The sequence below is a fragment of the Strix aluco genome, chromosome 3 (assembly GCF_031877795.1).
Source record: "Strix aluco isolate bStrAlu1 chromosome 3, bStrAlu1.hap1, whole genome shotgun sequence".
Lineage (NCBI taxonomy): Eukaryota > Metazoa > Chordata > Aves > Strigiformes > Strigidae > Strix > Strix aluco.
Window position 1 is genome coordinate 56090307 of NC_133933.1, and position 17607 is coordinate 56107913.

The 17607-nt window shown below is 36.9% G+C and overlaps 1 protein-coding gene across 2 annotated transcripts in view; it reads left to right on the forward strand.

Moving 5' to 3' along the window:
- Positions 1-17607, forward strand: part of PRKN (parkin RBR E3 ubiquitin protein ligase) — a 789393-nt gene that overhangs the window by 653378 nt on the left and 118408 nt on the right. For both annotated transcript variants that reach the window (XM_074818634.1, XM_074818635.1), the window contains 2 exons: positions 3782-3843; positions 16888-17037. In XM_074818634.1, the coding sequence (XP_074674735.1) occupies positions 3782-3843; positions 16888-17037 (212 nt within the window). The remainder of the gene's footprint in view (positions 1-3781; positions 3844-16887; positions 17038-17607) is intronic.

Consider the following 17607-nt stretch of genomic DNA (forward strand, 5'->3'; position numbering starts at 1 on the left):
TCACAGTTAGCTAAAACCTGTAACATCAATGTAGCCAAGAACATATGAAACACATAGGTTTAAATATCAGTTGAAAGAGGGAACTAATAAACAATTTAGCTGCCATTTTATCAGTCTGCAGATGTCCTCACTCCTAAGTTTTGGCTTCTGATTAAAGGCAATTGTCCATGGTTTTGTATCATTTCCTTTTAACACTCTTATGTGCAATTGTTATTGATTGATTTATTTAATATTCCTATGGTTTGGTTTATGTCTGTGGAAATGTCATGTATGCCTGTACTTTTTCAAGTAATAATTGGGAACAGGGAAATGGAAAGTTTCAGTAACTGCTGAGACCATTGATTATAAAGGTTTCTGTACTACAGAGGGCATAAAAACTAATCCTCAAAGCATTCTACACAAAATAGCAGGAATCTGTAAAATGCAGATTATTTATTCCATGTGACATGTGCTAGTTGCACATCAGAGACTTAGAAAATACGTTTTTCTTTTAACCTTTGGTGTGCACAGTTTGCCAGTGAAGCCATTGGGTGCTGTGCTTAACTTGTAATAATTTTCAAGTCTCTCTGTGTGGTTGCATATACATGAATATGTTGATAGATATATATGGGTCATTTTGTGGGTGAGATGACAAATAGTTCTTAATGCTTTTCAACAGAATAAGTGTTTTTAAATATCTTTTTATTTTTTGAATGTTTATTTGTCTATAGTCTTTGTCTCTAGTCACAGTTCCTAGGCAGGAATTTAACATCATCCAAGACTTTCAAAACTCCCAGATATTTAGTAAAAATGAGTCACAGCATTGGGGTGTGTTTTACAAAGGTCTGCTTACAGAACAGAAGAAATTAAAGTAGAAATAGGAAATATCAGAAATACATCCAGAAAAATCCAAAAAGAAAAGATGTTTGGATCTTACTTCTGTTTTTCATGTTTCTTGTTTTTTTTTGCATTGTTTCCTCAAATTATTGTTTGACAACAATTGTTATTGTTTGACAACAATAATTTCCATTGTTCTTCAAATTATTGCTTCTGTAGTGTGAAGATCTGAAAGGACTTCTAACAGACAGCATACTGTTAATGTGTGAGCTTAATTTAGTATTGCATGCATTTGACATTTCCGAACTCATTGTTGCTGGAAAGCATCATGCCAACAGTGACATGGTTTTTAAGCTCTCTCTCCTTCTCCTTTGCTAGTAACTTCAGGATTTCTTGCATAATCAGCTTTCAAGATCCAATGAAAGTCTGGGCTATGAAAAGGTTGAAAACTAGATTGGGCAAGTCTCTGAAAAATACACTATAGAAAATACTGTATTGGGAAGAGGATGCAGTAGTGGACAACTAGTAACACTTAAACATATGTTTTTATGTATATGTCTATATATATCTTCATACTTTTACATATTTTTTTACAAACATCTTTTTTTCTAAACTGTTTATAGTCTCTAACATGGAACAAAGAGAGGATGCATGTAAGCAGTTCACATAGGTGAGATTATATAAATTATGCATGAGGGCAGAATGGGATGGATTTCTGGGAGAAATAGGCATTCAGGAAATATGATTTCAAGAAGAATGGAAAGAGAAAAAGTTCTTGCTAGGCAAGAAAAAGGAACCTTTCCCATCTTAAGGGATTTAGTGAATAATAAATTGGAAAGGATAAGAGGGAAGAAAGAAATGATTGGTTGAAGAAGAAGCTGTAAGGACTAAAAAGAGACAAGCAGAAAGCAGTTTAGCTGGCGTTACAAGGCTAACATCTGTCAAAGATTAACATGGAGTATTACATGAAATCATAATTATCCTCTACACTTAGAAATTCCTATAGCAGTGTATAATCAATGCAGATATTTTCAGGGGAAATTACATGTGGAAAAAAAATTAATAATTACCTAAGGGCTTGAGTGTAAGGGGTTTTTTTTTTATGCAGTGAGTTCTGATCTGAAACACAGAAGTCAACAGTTCTGGACGTCAAGTCAGGCCTTAGATCTAGAAGTTAGTGAGGCAGTTAGAGTTGATACATCCAGGGTTTGGATGAGCTGGAAGATGGAGATGTAAATCACAGTGAAAACGGAGAGAAAAATGCTGCATAGCAGTGATTCTGTGGTGAAAGTAGTAAGGACGACTTTAAGTGCACTGAGAACAAGAAACAGAATAAACAGTGAGAGCCTAAGCATGGGGGAAGTGAGGAGAGAAAATTAAAGGTGATACAGGTGTTGTGGTCCTATAAGTTGACAATAAAAACCCATTAAGAAAGAATCACTCGGAGCTAAAACTCACACATTCAAATATGTAAATTTCCTTGTGTGCGAGAGGAGGGAAGAGGTAGATGGAAAGAAGCCTATAAGAATATCATAGGTTTTATTAAATGGGAATAAATAGTAATATTTAATAAGAGACAAGCCATTAATAGATAATTTTTACCATATGCCTAAATCTTGGCCACCTTAAACCTTGGCTACCTTTAAAAGGGTTTGCTGATGAAGTTGTATTGATGGTGCATTCTCCACCTGTACCTCCTCTGAATGTAGATGAAGCATTTACCAGCAAGAAGCTGATTTGTATATAATTTAAATCCATTGCCTAAGTAGAAAAAGTTATACCAGTAGAAGACTTGTACTAGTGTAATTCTGTCTAGAGTAGGGTTTTTGCCTTTTTTAGTTATGTTGCTTGCAAGTATAAGGGCTTTTCCCTTTGTATCCCTAAGACAGCTATGCCAACAGAAGTTGTGAGTGCAAGCCATGCCTCACTGGCTTTGAGCGAAGCCACAGTGCTGATGGAGATTTCCTGACAACTGTCTCCAAAATCATTTGCATCCTTTTAATGGCAGTCATTAAGAGTGAGAGGTAAATATTTGTAGTTGCATCAGCAGAAAAGCAGGTTGATAAAAATCATAGTTCCTCGCATGTTCTGGGGAGAACTATGCTCTTAACGCCTTTCAGTGAATTTTCTCTGTTCACAAGCAGATGCTTCAATTTATGGTAAGAAAAATGAAGCCCAGATTGCTTTCACATCCTGCACTTCTATCCCTTGCCAGAAATGAGTCTAGTAGTGTACAAAAGTGAGTAGCAGCCTTGGATTTCATCACCAGGAAGGTAATCACAGTCTGAACGGGTCAGTAAAGTGCATGGCATCTCGCATTTTCTTTCTTACTGGCTGCTACAGATGTGAAAGTGTAGCCACTGAACATTAATCTGATTGCAAAGTTCTGGCAAATCTCTCCCCTGCCTGCGTGGATAGTTTGTGCATTACACCTGTGGGTGACAACTACATATTTGTGAAATGGGTTGTTATATTTGTGACAACCAAAATTAAAGTGATCTGTGGGGCCTATGAAATCCTTCAGGGAATCAGGGAAAGCCTGTATTGCACTTAGAAATGAGTCCAAACCTGGTGTGTGAGTCAGAATTCAGCTTTGGGCAGCTCCAAGATTTTGATGTGAGATCCTCTTTTAACAGGCTTTTGGCTTCCAGTGAGGGACTGGCAGTATCTGGCAGACAGTGCTGCCCTTTTCATCTTGCTTTTGTTCGCAGTCCTTTGGGGAAAGGGCTAAAATATTCGGAATATAACCTTTCTAAGCATTCTCGGTAGCATGCTTGGAAATGTGGAAGGATTATTTGATAGATGGTTTTCAGCATTCTGGTGCCTGCAGAACCATGGCTAATCTTTCTAATCTTCTTTATCTAAGGTAATCTGTATATTCTATCCTCTCTACATCTATGTATCTTATGATGAAACTGCACTGACAGGAAACTCTAAAATGCCTATTTTTGTTTCTTTCCAACAGCTGGCTGTCCAGACTCCTTGATTAAAGAGCTTCATCACTTCAGGATTCTGGGAGAAGAACAGGTGAGTTAGCATCTCAAAGACAGCGCCTTAATGTCATGAAAGATAGACGCTAATGAGACAGTTTCATCTCTCTCAAGGGAGGCAGAGTGTATCTCATGACCCCCAGTGACCTGAGATGTGGAGAAAAAAGCACACAGGAGATAAATATGAAAAATTTTTTTTCATTCTATCCATCAGCTTTGACAGGTTATTAATTGGTACATCTGCTATCTGCCACAGCTTTTCAGCTTTCGACTCCAGCAGTAAACAGGCTCTCTATAACTGCAGATAGACAAACAATCTGACTAAGGGATTGATACTTACAGCCACTCATGATATTATCCATCTCTTTTTGTGGCCTTTCTTCTTTTTTAGAAGTGTGTTTCTCATTCATAATCATAGCTGTGCTTTGCACTCAGAAAACTTTTTCTATAGAGGGATCTTAGGAAAGCATAAGTGAAGTATGCTTTACAGCACTCACAAGATGGTCATAGTTATTATTTTGTCAATGAAATTAACGTACACAGATATTGAGAAAATGGCCTTAAATTTTGAGAGACAAGTTGAATTTTCAAATGCCCAATACTTCTGAAATTCAAGTTGTCTTTGTCTCTGAAGTATCTCTCCTAATGTACTGGTTATAAAGCCTAACTGCCTGACATAGAGTTGCATGTACTAGGGACTGAAGACCTCAACATTAGTGTGTTGTACATGAGAATATCTGTGTCTTTTAATGACCCTGGCACCAGGGGACCAAGCTTGTATGAGGGCTGTGACAGAGGTAGGAGCAGGTCCTGAAATGTTAATTCAAAGTCTAGTTTCTTAGTTTTTAGATCAGATTATATTGTCAAGAACACCCTGTTGATTTTCCTTTCCCCATCACTCTCCCTTTTTTATTCAGTTAGACCTGCTGGTACATTTTCTGGACTTCCAGTTTTCCTCCACCAGCCCCCACTTCAGTTGTTACAGAAAATCAAAAGCCAAATTTGTCAGGGATTCTGCTTTCCCTCAGCAAGAAAGCAGCATGAAGGGGAGTGTGGGAGGGTTTGTCTGACAGGAATGGAAAAAAAGACAGAAAACAAGACTAGGCCAAAGATACTGAAAGCAGGAATCTGGTGAGATTGAGGGTTTAGGAAGAGGAAATAAAAATAATTATGACCAGGATTGATGGGGGCAAGAGACTGGTTAGAGGCAGCTGACAAATGAAGGGCAGAGTGAGATGAAGCTTGGGGACACTTGGAGACACTGAGCTGATGAAAAAGGGTAAGCTTAGAAACCAGAATGGTAGGGATAAGGGTGTGACAAGGAGCTGAGACCAAGGACTGGAAGGGAATGACCAAATACGGAAACTTGCTAAAGAGACTGGTAAATAAAGGAAGATCTATACTTAATAAGTTGCACAAGGAGGTGAAGCTAAGCTGAGTAGGATGAGTGGGACAAAAGGAGAGAATTGAAGGAAAAGTAGGGAACAACTAAACCAAGAGACTGCAAGTATGAGGGAGAGGGCTGAACCAGACAGACTTTGGTAGCTCCACTGGCAGGATTCCTCAGCCTTGCTAATGGCCACCAACAGAGCAATATATTTTAATTGATGGACTTTCTTGGTTTTTCTGTTTTTTAGGTAAGGGAGTGGTAGACATAAAAATGAAGGCTAAAAGAGTTAAGAGTGCAAATGAAGAATTCAGACATTAGGAAATATCAGATTTAAGATTGTTTATGTAATCTTGATACTTTCTTTCTTTGTTCCACTCACCTACCCTTAGACTAAGAGAGTATTAAACTATATGATCATACAAACTTCAGAAGTGGGATGATGGAAACCATGAAGAACTACAAAAGAAAAGATAATTAATTTCTGTCCAATAATAAGAGAAGTCTTGAAGAGAGTAGAGGATTTTGATGAGGAAAGCCTTGCTAATCAAATAAATACAGTATTTTTGTCACTTGGAATACTTTTGGTATTCTTTTGGACTTTCATAATGAAATTACTCCTCTTTGTATTGAATACACCTAAGCAGATAAGTTTTGTCATCATGCATTAGGAGCATAAAACTATGCAGATGGAAGGTTGTTCTGCAGAATGGGTCTGACCTATGAACATTCATCTTTCTCTGAAACTGACTGCGCTAACAGATTATTTGAATACAGTGGTTATCATTACAGTCTTAACTAATGTCTTTGCAAGTAGTGAACGTTGCCATAAGGCTTGAATTATGCCATAAGCCCATACAGCTATAAAGAATATTGCAATTATATTCTGTCTTTACAAAAGCATTGTTATCATGAGTCTACTGATAACCACAGTAGGTCTTGTTTCAACTTAACACACACTTTGTCAGTTAGGGAAAAGTTGGTGCAAAAGCAAAGTAAAAAAAAAATTAAAATACATCTAAATGAAGAAAGAAAGGAATTTCAGGCAAAGTCCCTATTCACAGGGATAGCTAATTATTTCTTATATTTATTTAGTTATATATTAGATCTTTTTAAAAAGCAAGTGTGTCTTTTCCTGTTATCATGCATACTAGATAGAGAAAAATCATACTTAATTGTAACACTGTTTTATTCAGACTGCTTACAATTTCAGTATTATCAACAAGATATATGTTCTTCCACTCCAAGGAAGTCAAAGAATAATAGGGGCATGTTACTGCTTCATGTCCAAACTTGATTTATTTTTTAAATGCTTATGTATTTAAGGCCAGATTATAAAGACTGAATGGACTATTGTGATAATCTGTTCTGATCTCCTTTAAAATACACATTACATGACTTTCTTGGATTAATTCTTGTTTAAACTGAAGTATATTGCCTAGAAAAACATCCATTCTTTGTTTACAAATCACTTGCAGACATTAGATCCTATTATACCTCTCAATAGTGAAAGACAGAAAATTCCCAGCCTCTTTTCTTTCTACCACTCTACCAGCACCACTGTACTCCCTACATTGCATATTTCCCATTCCTCAGTGTCCAGATCATTTACATTTCCAGTTGTCTTTGTCCTGTCACTAGGCAATAGGTGAGCATCATAATAAAAAATTACTTCAACCAATTCAGAAAAAGCCACCATACCCCTCAAACAGGACTGAAAAAATTGCATATACAGTAGAAGGGAGTCTGTCAGTCAGACTGTCAGCTACATATGTTTCAGACAGAATGAAGGAACTTTTCAGTTTGAAGTGGGCATTTCTGCTGGAGCTTCTGGGTTCCAGTTAAAACAGTGGCTGCCCAATAAGGAATAGAATTTCCTTTCTAGAGATTTATATTTATTGATCTAAGAGGTGCCTTAGTGCTTTTGAACGTGGATGGACACAGCTCAGATTCAGCTCACGATCCATTACACTGCTTCCCAGACAGAAATCCTGTTCTGCAATTGTCAGTAATAGTTTCTTCCTAGAAAAATAACTTTACATGTGACTGTGCTGAAAAGTTGTTTGTTTAAACCCAGTTTACCAACAGTTCAGGCACCCCTGTAGCATCAACTTAACCATCCATGTTACATGTTCATTACTTCCTCTTCTCACATTGTTACGGGCTTTATCACTGATGTTGTATGTTCTTGGTTTTCTTCCAAGTCACTGATAAAAATTTTAGGTGGCATAAGGCCAAGAATCAATATCTTCAGGACCATTTTGGAAACACACCTGCTTAATAATGATTGCCCATTTACAATTATATTTTAGACATGCCAGATAGTTAAGTTTTCATCCTCTTAATATATGGCAGGCGGCAGCAAGACAAATGCCTTAGAGAAGTCTGCTTCATCAACTCTCTTACCTTTATCAACCAAATTTCAGTCAAATTAAATTCAAGCAGCTGTTCCTGATACAAACTCCTGTTCTCTGCCTTTTGTTCATTGAATATTCCTGTAAATACTGACCATATATAATTTTTATTGATGTCATTAAGAGATAAAGGTTTTCAGTGGCTTGCAGGATGAAACCACTCAAAAACATGTGTCTGCCTGTCTATCCATCTATCCAAATAAAATGTTTATTTATCTAGATGTAAGCATTGAAGGAAAACTAATGCTGAGAACAAAAGACTTTGTGTTTAACTCAAAGCATGAAGAGTTACTCATTAATCTAATATTTCTCAAAAGGAATTCTATAATAATAAAACAGTTGTCCAAATAGTCAAACTTCTTTGTAGTCTCCTGAACATGTAAAACTCCCATGTCTTCTATTCCCTCAGGAATGTACATTATGGGAAATTCATTCTAGCTGGAAAGTCTACCTTTCAAGGTTTAGTTGGTGGCAAAAAGATAGTTTTTAAAGAGGCAATTGTTTTTAGACTTTATGGAAAGAGGTGATCATAGTATGTGTGGTGAAACAGAAGGGTACAAGCTTCCCTGGTGCATGATAGGCATTGTGGATACCTAACGTACCACATAAAAACCAGCTTCCAGAGTAAATGGCTTAATATGCAACACATATACATTTAGCAACAGATTGCTACCCCACTTGATACTTGACCCTTTGAGAAGGTGCCAGAGAGTCTGACCTAGAAAAGTCTCCAAAAGCAGCTTTGACTGGTTTGGTTTGGACCTCCTTTTCACAGACTCTCCCAGTGCCCAAAAGTCTGTACAAAGCAAAGAGAGTCTCCTGTACATGCAACGCCAGGAAGGGTAAAACCTGAAGCTTTCTAACTGTCCTTAGCTCTGTTGAACTTTTTCTTGCAATTTGATTTCACTGTTCATAATCCATCATTTTCACTTGGCATAATGGATGCTGTCCAACCTGCTGGGTAACTGCTTCACTTCATAGGTACCTGAGATGCACTCAGGATTGGGATGAAGGATTTTTTAACTAGGGAGCTATTGAAAAATAGCACAATATAAGAAAGTTAGTCTCCTGCAGTACCCATTTGCCTGCCAGGCTGGTTGTCTCTGCAAGTAAATGCAAGTGGTTCTACAAGTGGTGATAGTACAAGCTGCTTACAAAATTATGTTAAAGATGCACTAAATATGGGCTCTGTCCAAATAGAGTGGAAGGCAGGTAATTCAACAAGCCAGTGCCAGAGACAGCAGAGAAAACACTTTAATTCAGGCCTAAACACCACAATATACCAACACAGGAAGATGACTTGCAGTGAACTGCTACGGAGTCTCCCTAATGACTCTCTGAGACACTTCCCTCTTCTCCCCAAAGTGATAAAAAAAAACTTGTTTAATTGTTTAAATGGAATATTGTGATTCATGAATAAAATAGCAGCTACATCTGAAGGCTGGAAGGGAAAACAAATAACGCAAGAGCAAGCAATCTGTTGCTATACCTGAGTGCCCCCAGCAGGTCACAGCACAGATGAAGCAGATGACATGCTAGTGGCAGGAAAAGAAGCTGCTAAGTAATGTATAGCTGTGCTTCTCTGCTATATCATCTGCTCTGACAACTTTGCAGAATGTATTGGCCAGTTTCTTGATATTTTGACAGGGGAATGATCAATTTTAACAGATCTCTCCTATCAGCTGCTGCTGCAATTCATATCACTGCTCACTTTTTCTTTAGAAATGTTGTGGGCGTCTATATCCCCGAAAGCTGAGCAAACCTGAATGGGGCACTCCTTTTTTTTTTTTTTCACATTTCCTTGCCAGTTGGGGAAAGCTTATGCAAAGGAATACACTGTTTTGAAAATCTGCAGATGCACATCCCCATGCTGTTCAAAGGTGGTGTGGACTTATGCCAGGTTTTTCTGTGAGCTGCAACTTGAGGAGATATGGAAATCTAGTATTAACAGAACACAGTATGGACAGAAGTCATTTAACATTAACTAAGGTTTTAAAGGAATTTGTATACAATACATGTGTGTGGCAATGGGAAAATCCTTTTGATTTTTTTTTTTTTTGCTTGCAATACTTGCTAGAGGAAATTTTTTTAAGTATATGCTACAGAATATTAATGCAAAGTCAGTCTTAAACTAATTGATATATATTTACCCATTCAGGCAAAAGTAATGTCATGTGACAGTTCTAATTAAGCAGCTGAGTTTAGTGCAGGAAACTGCCAAATATGATCAACAAAGTGCTTCTGAAGTATTTGTGTGTCAAGATTTTTTTATAACTATGCTTGGAAAAAATGTAAATTACTTCTTGATAATTCACATGCAGTTAAAAAAAAAAGAATAAATTTTCTCTTAATAATTTATCCAGTTCATAATTACTAAACCAAAGCTATTTTGTTAGTATTCTCAAATCTATATCTTTACAAGTATAATTCCTTACAGCTCAGTGCTTTCCCGCCCAGTCCTCTGGCTTCAGCTACTACTCAATGTGAGTGATACCTACACACATATCTCAGTTTCTTCCACTTTTGTGCCTAATATCTGATTTCTGTCCATCTCATTTGGCTCATCTTTTGGATTTGTTATCAGCATCCCATCACTCTCTCTCAAAAATTGACCTACTGCATTTAACTCCTGATCCTCTTTACACCACCTTTTTTTTTATATCTGGAACTACACAACAAACTTTACAGTCTTGCAATTTCATCTGACCAGTGATGTGCCTCTTTTCTGCTTATGCTGTATCTGCTTTGAATGTCTCCTAACCACCTTCTTCCCTGACTTCAGAGGTAATTGGAATCTGTGTGAGTTCCTCAGCTTTGTCTCTCCTGGGTTATCAGAATTTTATTCTCTTTGAGTTCTTGTCATAGGCAGGGGACCTCTACTTTCTCACTTCTTTTTTAACTTGTTGTCTGTGCACTAGACAAGTAAAAGTAATTTATTTTTGGTTCAACAGCTCAAATAAAAAATCGGGAGAAAGAAAGAAGAAAGTACTTGTGATCAAAACTAATTTAAAGGATATTCTTTTCCTGTCAAAACCAAAAAATATGTCATTTTGTGTAGGACCCAAATTTTCATTTGTTTACTTGACCACAAGAACTCTCAATGAAAAATTTGAGTGCTTCTTAAAATAGAGGAATTCTCTTCCACCCAGCGTTTATTAAATTCAGAGAGAAGATTTGAACTGCAGTGTTCAGGATCTCAGGTGGATGTAGAAGATGGAATTTCTTCCATCCTTTGGATAACTTTGATCTGCTTTCCTGGAATATGCATGTATTCACTCTTGTGACCTGAGAAGTGAAATTCCTGTGAGCCAGTATCTGCTTCAGTGAATCTCAGTTGCACAATCTGCGACAGCATCAACTGAAAAGATTTCTTTGCATCAGTTACAGCCTTGGTGGTTGTTATGGTAGGGGAGAAAGGAATGTGGATTCGAGCTCCACAAGGGTTGGAAGGAACTGAATGTTTATCTCCAGCATTCAGACTATTCAGACTGATCTCACAAATACCTGCTGGAAGATCACAAACTTCCAATAGTTTGTAAATACAGTGCCAAGCCATACACTGTGCTTAGTCCCCTTTCTTCAGTGCATCGTACTGTCTCTCATATATTTAGTTTCATTTCTAGTACAACCTGCTCCAGTGTCCTCTCTTCTCAGTATTCTTTATTTTCTATTTTCATACTCCTCACCTTGTGCTTTCTTTCATATCATTCTGCAAACTGCAGTCTTTCCTTTCTTTCCCCCTCTTTACTCCAGTTTAATTTTGTCCATGAATTGAATTGGTTGAATTGGTCCAGTCAGGGTTTCTTATCTAAATATTTTCTTGAGACTGCCTTACCCAATTTTCCATGACTCTCCAAAGTCAGTCAAATTCCAGCCCCCTAGAAGGTGCTTCTCTTTCTGGTCATCTTTGTGGTGCTCCTGTGGGAGCAAGAGGGAGCTGAAGCTCTGAACTTGCTCTTCCTATCCTACCACTGCCCAGCAAAGTCGCTCAGTAACTCAAGAAAAGTGAAGTATGGGGGCTCCACGGAGAGCCATGTCAGTCCATCTCTTTTAAAAATATATTTTAGATGACACTTTTGTAAGTATTTTTACTAGTCCAATGAGTACTGAGGGGTTTGTACTTTAAGTTGCCTAATTACATTACAGAACTAATTCTTTTTTTTTTTTTTTGTATGTGTATAATACATAAAAATAAAGTGCTTAGTCTACATTATGGACTAATAGCCTCCACAATCTAATTTTGAAACACACAGATGGTTATTTGATTTATAGGAGCAGTAAAAACAATCTGACTCCAGAAAGTAGATTTTCTTTCCTCTGAGACCATTACATGCAATTAAGAGAAACAAGTAATTGAATTACCTTTCAGAGATTAGAAATTTTGGCTTTACATCTACTGTTAAACTTTTGCCCAAAGTTCCCTGCAAGGCTACTACTGAGCAGATGCTTTTAGGTGTGAGGAAAAAAAGGAAAATAAAGAAAACTGTGCCCAAAGTGTAAAAGCAAAATTAAAATAGCACAAAGTGTATGTGCTGTGGCAAGGGGAGTTGAAATAGATGATCTTTTAAGGTCCCTCCCAACCCAAACCATTTTATGGTTCTATAAAATTAAAGCATAACTTGCAAATTAAGTAACATAGCATGGAATCACTGTGTTCACAAAGTGTATTTTGCAAGAGATTTGTGCATCCAGGTGCATTTCAGTTTTGTCTTACCATCTGAATCTGAATGCAACTGAAAAGACTGCAATCCATAGTAAAACCTGTTTTATTCTCGTGTCAGCCCAATGATTTGATTTATATTACCCTTGATTTACAACATCAAATGATAGAATTTCCACTGTTTGAAAACCCAGTACATTCTAAGACTCAAGGGGAACCATCCCAATCTGGAAAGTGGGGAGCAGGGCTTAAATGGTTACAATTATCCAGTCTCCTTGTCTATGTCATACCATAATTTATAATTTATAAAGATAATTTCTAAAGGCCCTGACAAGTCTTTATGAGCAAAGATTACATGAAAGAACTTCAGGATGTTCTTGGAATACCATAGGTAGAGCTGGGAATTTTTTCCACTCAAAATTTTATTCCATGAAAAGTATAGATTTGGGTTGAGTGGGACAATTCACAAACTAAGGGAAAAGTTCACAACAGGATGCAGGTTTTAGAGAAAAAATAAGCCAGGATGTTTTACATCTACCTTGTTCATATACCTTTAACTGTTTTAGCACTAGTGATTTGGAGTAAATCCTGGGGTTTAAGTCTTTTTTTTTTTTTAAATAAGCATTGAGATATATGGTTCTATGGTGAATCCGACAACTATTTACTTACCTGTATTTCTGAGGGTCTTATTACAGTAGCGTATAAATACCTGACATGCTTTGCTCAAAAGCTGCTTTCTAGCAGCAGTAGATGGCTGGTGATTTCTGTGTAATTTTATGGCCCTCATTACCATAGTATTTGATGTCCTTATGACTATTAATGGATTTTGCCTCGTAACACTACAGTGAAATCAGCAAGTATCATTCTCCCTCTTTACAAACAGGGAACTGATGAGAAGCATAGATTAAGTAATTTACGTGAAAACCACAGGAAAGCTGTGTCGCTGCCAGGAACGAAATCAGGTGCCATGAATGCCAGTTCAGTCAAGTTCCCCATATATTAAATGTTGTAAGAGGTTTTTCCTAAAAATTATTAGAGATGTTTTTCCTCCTTGTAGAATGCAGAACTGTTTTACATGATGAGTACATCTCTAAATAGGAGGCACATTGATGGTAATTGAGTAACAGATATTGTGAAATGTTTTGAATGTACAGAAGAATTAGATTAATCTTTACATGTTAGATATCTAGCCTAAGTTAGTTTTCTCAGCTTCAACTATAGCACTTCCACAGGGTGATTCATCCTACCTATCTTAGACATCACATGTAAGTCAGGATAAATTCCCTTTTTGGGATCTTGTTTCTTCTCATTCAATATATTTGGAGCCTATATGACTTGTTTAGGTTAGATGTTTAATTTTTGAAGAGCTAAAATTGTGTGAGGCAGTATACAGTCTAAGCTATTTAGGTACCTAAACCTTGGTTTCAAAAATAGCTTAGGCCACGTGATTTAGAATTATTAGAACTGAAGCAGCTATTCTGGGAGTCGCCTAATTTCAAGTGTCAATATCTAGCAAATTGTCTGATCTCTATTGTTAATAGAACAGGGCACTCCAGGGCTCAGTTCTTCTCATGCTGACGTACAAATCTAAAACATGAATTTCATCCTGTCTCTCCTGTTAATTATAAAAGGAGTCTAAGCAACCAGTACAACTAGAGGCATCATCACTGCAGAAATCCAAACTAAATTAAATGAATCCTACTTTAAACCTACAGTTAAGAATAAGAGCCAAAGTAAACCTGTGGTGGTAGTCTGCTGGAATATCCTTAAATATCTCATCTAGACATGTGATCAGAAATACATCATGGGCTCCAAAGACATTTAAGGGCTTTTGAAAATTGACTTGCTTTTAGCATGTTGACTGCATCAGTCATGTGTGGTATGTATGGCTGTGGTATATAGGAGAAAATGCCTCTAATAGATATAAACTGTCACTATATGCAAATAGTTAAGTAATAATTAATGAATAAGTGGTTTGGTCCTTTACAAACCTTTCATAAATGCACCCTTAATGTAAAGTGAGTCATTTTGTTTCAGGACACTGAATAAAGAATATAAAACCATTTATATTGTGTATGGCAAATGTGTATACATTCTGCTACTACATGTTTCAGTTGGTTGCTGGGTTTTAAGTGAGCTAGTGTACAGGCACAAGGAAAAATAAATTGGAAAATGACATTTTATAAATGTATCTGGACTTTGAAGGCTGGTAACTAGATGTCAAGATGTGCAAATACATTTAGTAGAATCTTTCCTGTCTTCAGATTGATCATTTTTTGGCATTTATAGTATGAAAATCACTGATGAGAGTGCTATACTGATTTGGCATGAATCCTGTGCTGAACCAGTATAAAATGTCAAATTTGTTGGACAGAATATAATGGCTTTGTCCACCTTGCCAGTACATAGACTGGAGATTTTCTTTCTGTAACTTTCTCTAACAAGACAGATTGATTCCCATCATACATATCTTCCATTTTTGTGTATTAAAAAAAAAAAAAAAAAAAAGGAGAGGAGACAGGAGGAATCTCTCCATGCCCTTTTATGCTAAGTTAATGACTGGAAAGTATATCTATTTTTTCAGCTGAGAATTTATAATGGAAATGCTGACAGAATCTCAGCTACAGTGTCACTGGTGTTTGCCTCTGTAATGAGAAGCTGCTAACAATCCCACATCCAGCACAATGTTGCCTCTTAACGGGGCAGGACAGTCACCATCCTCACCTTCAGGTCCAGTCTCCCCCCTGAAGAAAAATTAGGTCAGTAGAGAGTTTTGCATCTGTGGTTACCCATGTTTCTGTTCAAGGCCAGCAGAATGACTCAGAGCACTCAGTGTGTATTTAGTGTAAGGATCACAAACTTTTCTGAAAATTGATAGAATCCAACATTAATTATTTATGCCATTACTCTAGGTTCAAGCATAACAATAATCTAGAAAAACACCAGTTGACTTGCTGAGCCTCCACATTCAAGGAGACTTTGCAGACATGTCTTGTACTTTTCTCAAAGTACCGTCATTTTCCAGATCCAAGATCCTTAATTCAGGATTTCTGGCTGTTGTTCATACACTGAGTGGTATTTTGAAGGCTTTCTCAACTTTTAGATTTTGCTTTTCTTTTGAGAGGAAGTTTGTTTGGATTATTTTGTTCATTGACAAAGGAGGGTTTGTTTGGGTTTTTTTTCTGTGATGTAACACTTTTGTGTCTATATATTAGCCTGTTTTAAGAAATCAGGTACTATTTTTAAAAACCCAGTGTAATGTGACATGTTATCGCAACATTTGCAGAAGAATCTTCTTAAATGTGCTCAGAAAATATGCAGTGGAGCCCCTGTCTTTGTAATTTAAAATTCTTCTTCATATGCTTTGTGTATGAGATTTTGGTCCTAATGCGTCAGTTTTCCTTGTGGGATTTCTTTGATGAGGGGTGCAGATTGGAGAAAGAATTTTTTGTTTGCTATCCCAAAAGAGAAGGGAACAGGATTTTCCTGAGCAGTTATGGGATAAAAGTTTATGAAGCACTAAATACTGTTGTGAGTGCTGTAACATAAAGCTCTGTTTCATTCCTTTAGCACACCATAAAGTCATTCTGCTCACGGAGAAAATTAATACTACTGCCTTCCTCTTTGGCCTTTTGGATTTTCTTGTTTTCTTTGGGGCTGTTAGGACCAAATGCTTTCATTTATTTCACTCTACAGTAGACCAGATTTATAGGTGAATCTGAAGCCTAGTTTACAATGGTTATATAGCCACTAGTGTGGAACTGCACCAACACAGAACCCTAGAGTGGATGTGATTTACATGTATGCAGCATGATTTGTACTTGCTCAGTTTATCTCTGGCTGAAAGCAGGGTAAGTTAGACCAGGGAAAGTTATTGCAATGGCATCAGTCATTTTAGAGTGGGCATTTTTGTCAGTGAGGATACGCTGAGCATGTCATTTAATATTGCTTTGTGTCAGTGCCTCCATCATTAAATTGGAGGCATTTCCATAGCCTTAGGCTATCAGGATGGAACTAGATGAAAACTGCAAAAACTAAGAAAATTTCCTTGGAGACCCTGGAAAAATCTACACCTAACAGTGAAATAAAAGTATATCAGAGAATTATTTTGCCAATCAGTTTCATGAAATTTATTTTGAAAATAAAGTTGGCTGGTGAATTTTTACAACCCTTTAGCTCTAAAACATTGTACTGTACTTCTAGCTCTAGATCCTTGAGGGTTTTGTGGGTTTCTTTTCAATCTGTATACAGCATTTATCAGTATCTGTTGTTGGACTATATTTATGATGTTTACAGTAATTTTATTATAGCAATATAAGAGTTCTTGAGGTTACTTACAGAAATAGTCTGGTGTTTTCTTGATTTTAATATCCCACACAATTTTCTGGTGGTGAAAATGATAGCTGCAAGTCAGAAAACGATTCATATGATGTGTGTTGGAGCGGAATGACACCCCATTTAATGACACTGCGAAGTTTTAGACTTTTGACAAATAACCTGACTTAGCATGTGAAACATTAGGACAGTTGACTTGATTATGTAGAATAGATTCAAGCTCAAAGTTTAAGGGTTTTTTTTTGTGTGCTGTGAGAAGTTTAACACCAGTCTGTTATATTGTAGTACAACCGCTACCAGCGCTATGGGGCTGAGGAGTGCGTGCTGCAGATGGGAGGAGTGCTGTGTCCAACTCCCGGCTGTGGAGCGGGTTTGCTTCCTGAACCAGGAGTGAGGAAAATTGTATGTGAACCAGGCAACGGAATAGGCTGTGGGGTAAGAACATACATTTTCCTACGTGAGAAACAATTGATACTGTACAATGTTAGAATAAGGGAGGAAATGTTTTCTTCCTTTTCCATCAGTGACTCTGAGTTGCCCTTCATACCAGAGTGGGATACTGTAACTCAATAAACAATTTAAATATAGCACCATGGCTTAGGAATTATGACTTCATCATGTAGACTATATCCATTCCAGAATTATTTGCTTTATTTGGTTTAAGAAGTTGCTGAGTAGTTACGGTAAGAAATTGAACTGTGTAAATGACAATCCAAATGCACTTTGACTTTCTTCTCCTAGCGAAAAGGAACAGGATCTTGAGCAAACCATTCATTATTATATTAACACGAACTTTCTTTGTAAGTCATAAAAAAAAGGAGAGAGAGAATGACCAGGCTGTAATACCGCAGTGACATTGTTTATGCATGTCAGGATACATGATGAAAAGAAATATAGAAATATTTTTGTTTTCTCATAGAAAATGCTTTTAAGCAGGGAAAATGCACAATTAATGATGGATTTCTGGAAAACAAAAATAGATGACACTTGAGAATGTTTTTGCTA